At 37.2% G+C, this 9668-nt stretch overlaps 1 protein-coding gene across 1 annotated transcript in view; it reads right to left on the bottom strand.

Moving 5' to 3' along the window:
• The window catches only part of EVC2 (EvC ciliary complex subunit 2), a 60441-nt gene that overhangs the window by 41138 nt on the left and 9635 nt on the right, over window positions 1–9668 (bottom strand). The window contains exons 3-7 of the mRNA XM_057373480.1: window positions 9476–9636; window positions 8851–8916; window positions 5993–6179; window positions 4228–4337; window positions 3078–3140 (exon numbers count right to left, since the gene is read on the bottom strand). Of these exons, the coding sequence (XP_057229463.1) occupies window positions 3078–3140; window positions 4228–4337; window positions 5993–6179; window positions 8851–8916; window positions 9476–9636 (587 nt within the window). The remainder of the gene's footprint in view (window positions 1–3077; window positions 3141–4227; window positions 4338–5992; window positions 6180–8850; window positions 8917–9475; window positions 9637–9668) is intronic.

Below are 9668 nucleotides of genomic sequence, written 5' to 3'. Positions count from 1 at the left end.
CTTTGAGGTTCACTAAAATGTTTTGAGACTGAGTATTTAGCTGAGTAAATTCAGCCATATGCTGAATTTCTTCTGATACAGAATCACAGAATCATTTAGGTTGCAAAGATCTCTTAAGAGCATTGAGTCCAAATTTTGACCAATCACCATGATGTGGTCAACTAGACCACAGTACTAAAATGCCATGTCCAGGACTCTGATGGAGGTCCTACCACCTTCAGGAAAAAGAGATGCTGTAGACAATACTCAGGGAAAAAAGTTGCTTTGAAACCACTTCATCATTTTATCTGARCCCACTTGCCTTTGTCTAATTTCAAAGCTCTGTAAATTTAAGGATCTCTCTTGGCTTCTGGGGAAAGCAAGAAGCTGCTGAGGCATTGGATTCAGAGAAGCTGAAATGAAGCTGCTTCAGTTTTGGTGGAGAAAAAGCACTGGCTAGGGAATGACTCTGTGCTTTCTAAGGTGAGACCCATGGTGGAACAGTCAGTCTGTATGAGGGCAGGCAGCATTGCCTCTGTTTCTATGCTTAAAGAAAATGGGCTCTGCAAGGACAGTCCCTGTCATTGGGGGGCTGTTAATCCAAGCAGAACACAGCAGGTGTTTAATGCCATCAGAAGGAACCACAGCAGAAGGTGCAGGTGCCAGAGCCCTGGCTCGAGCAGTGTTGGYCCTGCAGGTCAGCCTTCAAACCACAGACACACCAACAAGCCTCAAAAGCCATCCCCTAAAGCTAACCACTAAAGCCATCCCAATAGTGGGAAGAGGCATTACAGGACCAAGATTCTTTCCAGAACTGATGTGCTCTCACTGTTTYGCATGCTGCTGAGAAAAGCCAGCCTTTTAAAAATCAGATCAAAAGAATTACTATTATCTATCCCATTACACATGCTTAGATGAGAGAGCTTCCCTTTTCACTAGCGTCAAACTCACCCAGCCAAGGGCATAGGCACAAATTAATCACAGGCCCTTGAAGAGCTGTGGGAAGACATCTGGCACAGACACTTGGATGAGAAACACTCACATTTTTTTCATAATCCACAAAATTACCTTTTTCCAGGCAACTAAGCACTTTCTTCCAGCAGCACACAAAAGAAATCCACAGGGTTTGTAAAACTTTAAAGAACAGTACAGTGTCTAAGTGTGCAAGCAAACCATGTGAAAGTTGATGGGACCAACATAGCATGACACTGCCATGACTACACAATTCATTCTTTGCTTGTCATTCCCAAAGTCAACATCTACTATCCACTAAGTCACATATGTGCATTGGCTGTAACATACCCATGAACAGGCATAATAATTTTTTAATAAATTAAATCTGAGAGGGAGAGCATTTATGACAGCTGAGGATATGAATGAAATACATCACACCTTTTTGAGCTAATCCTAATTTTCTTGCACAAACTGATTTCATTCCAAAACACTTTATGCTGGCCACAGCCCAAAGTCAAAAATGAACATGGAACATGATGTGCTCCATAATTTCTAAGCTTTATTTTTCAAAAATTTACAATATTTTCCACACATCTTTACTACACATTTTAATTACAAAACCCGTTCATTTACTAAGTTCAAATAMAGTTGAGCTAATTTTACCTACCTATGGAATAGTTCACAAGAACTTTTTGAGCTCTAACTTTCAAATTCAAATTGGAAAAAATAATAAACATACTGAAAAGATATATATAACATATGYCAGGAATTTTCATGGCAGGTTGAAAAAACCAATGTAGCTTACAGTCTTTGGTTAGACATCAGCAACTGCTGCAGATAATTCACACCAAACTTTACAGAAAACCATTCACAAAGCTGTTTTTCTAACCCAGTCAGCTACTGCATGGTTTATACCTTTAASAGTTTCCAAAAAATAGATTTATGGCAAGTTCATTTGTAATTCTTAGCTATACAAATGTCCAATCCTTTTAAACATTACTAGATCTTTATGCAGGGACAATGAGTTCTCTAACTTATGCATAGTTTTACTTCATATCATGCTAATTATAGGTTTCATTTTAACAGAATGGGCACTTGGATCTTTAATTATGAGAAAGCCATGTCCAGACATGTATCCATCATAAAAATAAAAGCTGAGAAGGCAGAGATCCTCAGCAGAAGAAAATACTGGAACAAGAGGCTTCTGTGCCCAAACTCCAAATAGATTAACTTATTCTAGAAGCAGAAAGAAACTCATGGGACAAGTCCATGGAGGGAATGAGCGGTCTAGTCCTCAGGACCTATACAGCCAAGCCTTATCCACACATACTTTAGATTTCAAACAACACAGCCATGGYAAAAATGTTCTATGGTAACATAAACTGTTTGCTTCTGCCTGAACAAAAATAATCCCAGTGCTCTTGCCAACCAAGCCAGAGCTTCTTTGAAAACAACCCCTTGCAACAACAGCCTGTCAAGTTAATGAGAGTTTGGGAAAGAAAAACAAGTTCGGTGAAGATATTGCCCTAGCAATGAAACAGATGGATGAAGTTCAGAGGTTTTTAAATAAAAAAAAAAAWWWTTACAGTAATACTGCTGCAGTCAATTTTGAAGGTTTATTTAGCCTCTTAAAAAAACACATTACTTCAGATGCCAAGAACAGAAAGTAACACTGGAAGAATGACTAGTAAAAAAAATGAAAGGAAAGCATTAACTATACCACTCGTTCTGCAGTTTTATTTCTCAGGGTTAAGTATCAACATCATACAGACTCCTTTCCTCAACAGGTGGAGGATAACTTTACCCTTTCAGAAAAACAAGAAAGTTTTCTCATGGTAGTTAGGCACAGCAACAGGTGAGCATACTCCTCATCACAATTTTCTGGCCTGGACAATTCTTCAAATGAAAGAATGTGGCAAGGAGTGTAATGGCATTTTTAGATTTTCAATACTAAATATTGCTAGTTTAAGACAAAAAAAAAAAGACCCCTTGAGTCCTGTTTTCTTCTTAAAATCTGAGAAGGCAGAACTTGTGTATGATTACTAGCCAATAGCTGAAGTACATCCTTAGCTCTGAGGATTTACTTTAGATTGTCTATAAGTGTAAGCAGGAGAGTCAATGTAAAACCAAATCACAGAATTTACCTTGGTCTTTTCTTCTTCTGTTATGGTGAACGATGCTGTCAATGATACAAGATGTGTTTTATTCTGAGAGAGATAGAAAACATTACCTGTATTAAAAAAAGCAGAATCCATGGAATTTTCCTTTCCTTTTTCTCTAGAAAAGCCTCTCCTTAGAAGATAAGCTACAGTTCTCATTAAGCTTAAAGCTGAAATAAATCTGATAGGAAAATGCAGTGTATTTAGGAGTAACACTAAAAGACATGGAAGTAGCTGCTCTGTGGAATATATTCCCCTTCCAATGTCCCAAGGCACACAATGTTATGTTTTTCTGTGCCTATAAAATCTGAGCTGAGAATGCACAGAACAGGAGCCACAGTCAGTACATATGTCTCTACTTTGACCATRCCCTGTTTTTTGAAGTTTTCCTCCTCACCACTCTAGTACTACTCCCACACACATTGCACACTTTTTCTCCAAAACCAAGGAGAAAGGCAATTGAAATGAAAATATATCTSCATGTTATAGTTACATGTAATTATGAAAACCACAGAAAAAAACATCAAGACATATTTAAGAACTGAAAAATTTTACTTTGGCAGAAACCACTTGTCCTGTCTCCGACTCAAAGCTAGGATAATTCTAGCATTAGACCTGTTGTTTCAGTCTCATGCAACAGAGCTCTCAAAAATCACCAAGGATGGAGATTTCTCAGCTTCTCTGAAAAATCCTTCTGGCCTTGAAAACACTAATACTAAAAGGTGTCTTTCTCATGAATAATGGGGTTTTCCTTCACTGTTATTTGTTTTTCAGTTAAAMGAAATTATTTTATTGTAAAAATATGGCAAAATTTTCAATCTCTCATAGACTTTAGGAACACACATGTAASTATGGGGGACCCTTATTTCCAGCATAGATCAATAAACTGGAGAGAAATATGAAAAGTATAAAGAAAGGCTACAAGACAACACACAAAAATACTTTACTTAAGGAGCTCTAGAAGTTCTTAAGCTATGAAGAATAATTAATATATTTATAAATTCAGAGTAAACAGAGAGACTAAGAGTTTCATCTCATTACATGATGGTCTCATTGTTTAGGCAGAAAAGAACCACCTTGGAGACAGTTTTTTACTTGAATTGTGAAGAGTAGAAAAAAATTATGAATAAAATACCTGTGATGAACTCCTGAAAGTTAGCTTCGCAGGCAGAGTCAAAACCCTGCCATGCCACATTTCTTCTGCATCAAGAAGCGCAGAATAGTTGATTGCAAAGTGTTCTCCACCTGTTAAAATGGGTATATGGATAGATTTGCTCCATTCCACAAAAATTTCTCCAAGATCCCTGCGGAAGGCTTGGGACAGCACTGGAGCTTTTCCTTTCTGACATAGCAGATGCCCCACATCCAGAGCAGAYAGTTCATGGCCACCTGAGCTCAGCAACATTCTTCATAGCTGCTGCCTCTAAGAACTCACACAAATTGGGCCCAGGATATGGAAACTGCAATCCAACCTACCCAAAAGCATTGTTTTTGATACCAAAAYCCTACATGAGATACCTAAAAATATTTTTTCATTATAAAATGGACTGCCAACGTTTTAACCACTAACTTGTTCATTCTTCTCCTGTTGAAATCAAAGAGAAATCTGACAAATTTCAGGTGTGTTTTGATTCTTAGTGTAGTGAAGTACTGAAAAATTATTATGGCCAACATTGAACATGACAGAACACAGGCCAGTGTAGATACAGCCTTTCTGTCCATCCCCACTGGCAAGGTAAGGACTGACTTCAGGATTAATATAATAATGACCAAACCTCCAACAATGCAGAAATCTGTTCTGCTGGATATTCTTCTACTTCAGTATTTTTCACATGGATTTGTCTGGAAAAGCTAGCTTCAATTCCAGATTCAGTAATTATAAATAAATTACATAGCAGCTCCAGCTTGGCTTACTGGATCAGCTATGTAAGCCATTTTTCTATTCYTTCTCAGGCATAACTGTTTCCAGGAAATATCTGTTGAAAGCCAAAAATTCCTTGACATTTTCAAAAAGACCAGTCCTGCAGTCAGTACCACTGCTCACACTGCTRTTATTAGAAATGGGGTTTGGCTATCCAACTGCAATCAAACAGTAGCCCCAAGTCTACWTATTTCCCTTTTCTATGTTGAAATCTTTCACCATAAAACTATCATAAACAAAGATACTTTGACCATAAACAGGTATCAGTGAACACTTCTGAAGCTCCTTGAGAAGTATCATGACTCCCAAAAGCAAGCTGCAAATGTTTGACATGCTTGTAATTAGGAAAAAGGAGATGAAGAAATAAAGAAAGATAAAATTTAATGACTGTGCACTGATTCAACTGCTAACAATTAAAAAAGGAACAAACTGACTTCAAAACTGGAACAGGTCTATCTCTCTATTTCTTGCTTTGACTTTATAATTTGTTCAGTTTGGAGAGGACAGATACTGACAAGAACCGTCTTATTTCTGATGAATCATCTTCCCTTTGCATGGCCTTTTGCAATTCAATGCACCTCAATATCTCAACAAGCTGAGCTGCCACACTTGGCTAAAGAAGGCTCAAAATATCATGAAAATGCTTTTTACAGAAGTTTTGAAAAATATGCAAAATGAATATATACTATGGTGAAAAATTCTCTTTCATTTCTGATGGCAGCAACTTTTACAGAGTACAGGAGGCTCAGTCCTGTGCCTGGGAGATTGGAAGTAGTTCAAAGGTGGGAGTCAAAACAGTTGAGTTGACAGAATTGGAAACTGTAGGCCAAAACCTTTCCCAGAGTTTTTCACCTGTGTAAACTGATGATCAAAGAATTTACACCATTATAATTAAGTAACTAAATAAATAAATACTGTGATTTAAACAGATGTACTTTGACACGTGGAATCAGGTGTACTTCACTGCAGATTCTGTTACCTTGCAAGAACCTTTTCCTGTAAACCTGTATGCCATCTGTGGTCTTATTCCCACTGGTTGTTTGAACATGTAGACCAGTGATGTTGTCCAGGAGGATAAGATCTGTGATGTTTGTTGACAGCAATGTGTTGGTGTTATTAATCACAAGTGTAATGTATGCAGTCTGAGGGTCATGTTCAACATCCACCTGAAAACAGAAATATTACTATTAATTAATCTCGTGGAATACTGCATCACAGCTCTATGTGCACCTTAACAGCAAATTCATAGCCTTGATTACAAATAAAACCTAAAGAAAATACATGTAAACTTATTTTCTGAAGGTATTCTGAGTGACCTGAAAATTAAACTACACTTAGTTTGATCTCACATTCCAAGGAGATTTTAATCTTTGGCATGTCAAGCTGTTGCTTGGAGACAAGTGGCAGAAAGCCAGAAGGTGGAAACCAAACTCATACAGAACCAGAAGTGTAATCAAAATCTGAATATCCCCGTGATACTGCACAGAACTAAACTGGATCATAACTCTATAACCAGAGTCTGTAAAATCCTTAACTTTGAACTTTTGTACCGTGACGATGTTTCTTTTTCAAGCTGCCTCACTGCAAATTCATTCTTCCCATGGAATTTTGCTCTGTTTCCCTTTTTTTCATAGCAATCACACTCCCTGAAGGACACCAGCTGYCTTGATTTGCCCTGCCCATGTGAGGGCAGATGGAGCCACCAGTGAATTTGGGAGCACATGGCTTTGCTTCCAATTAGTGGTGAAGGTCATACACTAATCACCAATTTCAAGCAACATGCACTCATGTGGTTTTATTTATTTATTCCACTAAGCCCTTAAGTCTTGTTGAGCAATTATACTCTCTAAATGAAATTACTTTGAGCACAGAGTTGCTTACTGACCTCTCATCTTCCAAACTGCCTTCCTCTAAAATTCGTATTAAACCAAATTTGCCTAAATCTTTATAAGATCCATAATAATATGGTGATTTATAGTGTATTCATGATTATTTATGAAGTTCATAATAATCACACTAAATTAATAGTCCTTTAACTGACAGAATTATGATTCAGAGTGAACCTTTCTCTTTTTAGCTCTTCCTTTTTAAGAAATGTCTACACTGTATCTGGACACCAGTGAATAGAAAATAATAAAGCAGTTTCWACAAAAATGGAAATTATGACAGACTTCAGAAGTCACACCAAAGTTCATGGTAACCACAGGGTTTGACACTTGTAATTACGGTCTCATTGTGCACCACCAATCTCTGCATTTCATACTAATTCAGCATAGAACCAGATCACAGTTTTGCAATTACATGAATCAAGGAGAAGGAATAGCTTAATGAAATTATAATGGCTTAGTTTGCATTTCTCTATTTAAGTGACAAAATTCCCAACTATTTATTGCACTAGATGCTGCAAACAATGTATAAAAATGTAGGTATTAATGCATATATAAAAATAGGCTTAACTACATTTGTGAGGAAACAATTACCAATTTCATATGCTTGTATATCATGAGTTTTATCCCAACTTATGAGACTTAAAAACATCAAATATTAAAAATGTGATATATTTTGGCCAGATTTTCTTTGTCCTGGTKTCCGAACTGCAATGATGCAGTCAATATGCCTTTCAACCCTTCATGTGCAATCACGACAGTYAGATATTTGCTTTAAAGAGCAAAACCAAAACAAAAGGAAAAAAAWGTCTCAAAACCACAAAAAGACAATCCAAATCCACAAAGCAGAGACCCTGAGCTAATTGCCAAAACAAGAAAACACACCTTGAAAGATTCAAGGTTCAAATTGCACGGGTTGTTAATACTGTATTATGTTCCACAGTAAGCACAGATGGGCTTCTGCAGACAATCGAGCAAAAGACAGAGCTGGGGAAATTGAACAACATTTTCCTCTCTTTATGTTCTCACACCTTAACTCACCGTTCTGTGAGCTGAAGGTAAAAAATGAGGATTTCAGGGTCTCYTGCTGCCTCTAACCAGGAACAAATGTATTCTTTCACATTTGGTGAAGATTATAATGTTGCCTCTTGTGCACTGGTTACTGAATCCTCTACCCTCACAGGCAGCATTTCAGTGGCTGAATTCAGATTGGTCCAAAAGTTGGATGTGCTCTCTATCTCTCCAGGAGACAGCTAAGATGCACTGCCTGTAATTATAAAAATTCATACCTGCTTCATCCAGTGCAAAAAAAAAAGAAAAGAAAAAAGGGGGAGAAATAAAGGAAAAATAACAGTCTACCTAAAAATTAAATGGGAAGCTAAAAGGTATCTTACAATTGGGAGGTCTGCTCATAAGCATTTACACAAGTCAAATTAAACTTTTTGTTTTTTGATTAAATACTGTGCTGTAGGTGAGTCCCACTGATTGTGCAGACTAYGACACAATGGCTTTTCTATGGTTGTGTGTTAGGATGCCCAAAGACACAATGGGCAACACAGGATTCAGTGCTTCATCCCTCAAAAGAAGTCCACACTTGACACAGGTGGGGCCAGGGGAATATCTCAGAAGCTTTATCTCATCTTATAGAATTTGTCTCTATCTCTACCCAGCCTCTTGGCTGATTATTTTAGAGTTCAGTGGGATTTGCCCATTTACAGTTTTAGAAATACACAATCAGGTTTTTACTTCAACCTCAATCCAAAATGCCCTGAAGCCCAAGATTTCACTGACTTGTTTCAAATCAACATTGCAAAACGGTGCCTCTCAAAAAGTGGGAGCCTCATAACATCAAAATGCATACACTCCCACATACTCGGCATGGGCACAATTTTTAAAGGTCATTTGGGTACAAACTTCCTAAAATTAACAAGACAAACATAAGAGAGCTTACCATGCCACACTTCTGAAGGGTTATTCCAAATTCAGAAGACACTGACATGTTGGACACATCTTCAGGCTATGGAAGAAGGGGAAAAATCTACATAACGTATGAAAATATTATAATTCATAAACTTCTGCAACAAGTTAAATTATGTAAGTAAAATTTATTAAAAAAATTTAAGAGGTACCAATCAATTTCAAATTTAGGAGTTTTATTATCATGTTATATTATTTAAGTGTTATATTAACAGTTAAATATTTTTTCTAGTCTGAATTTGTATGAACAAATTGTTCCCACATGTAATTACTGGAATCTTAATTGATATAGTCATCTTTTGGCTATCACAATTCCCTAAAAAATACACTGCASAAAGTTCATCAGACTATATAAATTCTTTTCATTACTAAGTTCTATCAGAATTTAAACACCAATCACATAGCTGTATCTGTCACAGCAATTTTTTGGAAGTCCCACAGCTAGGTAAAGTTGCTGAAGTCATGTCAAATGAACACAATTACCTGAGCCAGAATTAGAAATACACTAATTGGATGGTAAATTCCCAACAACATTCACTTTTTATAGAATTACTACAATCCTTACAAATACTGTGAGTGGCAAACCATCCTTTACTGACCAGAAGGCGGCTGATGTCAGACTCTCGTTTGGACAACACCTTCTTTGTCCATGAGGGTATCAAGGCAAACAGTGAATGGCTCCACTGGCTGTCCGAGGCTGCAGAGGTCAAGAGCTGCTGAGGGGCTTTGCCTGCCTGAATGACCACAGGCAAGGGCACTGCTGAAAAACAAGGCAATATTCAGCATTAGAGC

The sequence above is a fragment of the Malurus melanocephalus genome, unplaced genomic scaffold (assembly GCF_030028575.1).
Source record: "Malurus melanocephalus ecotype Western Australia unplaced genomic scaffold, MMel_1.1 scaffold_199, whole genome shotgun sequence".
Lineage (NCBI taxonomy): Eukaryota > Metazoa > Chordata > Aves > Passeriformes > Maluridae > Malurus > Malurus melanocephalus.
This window is presented reverse-complemented; position numbering and strand designations above follow the sequence as displayed.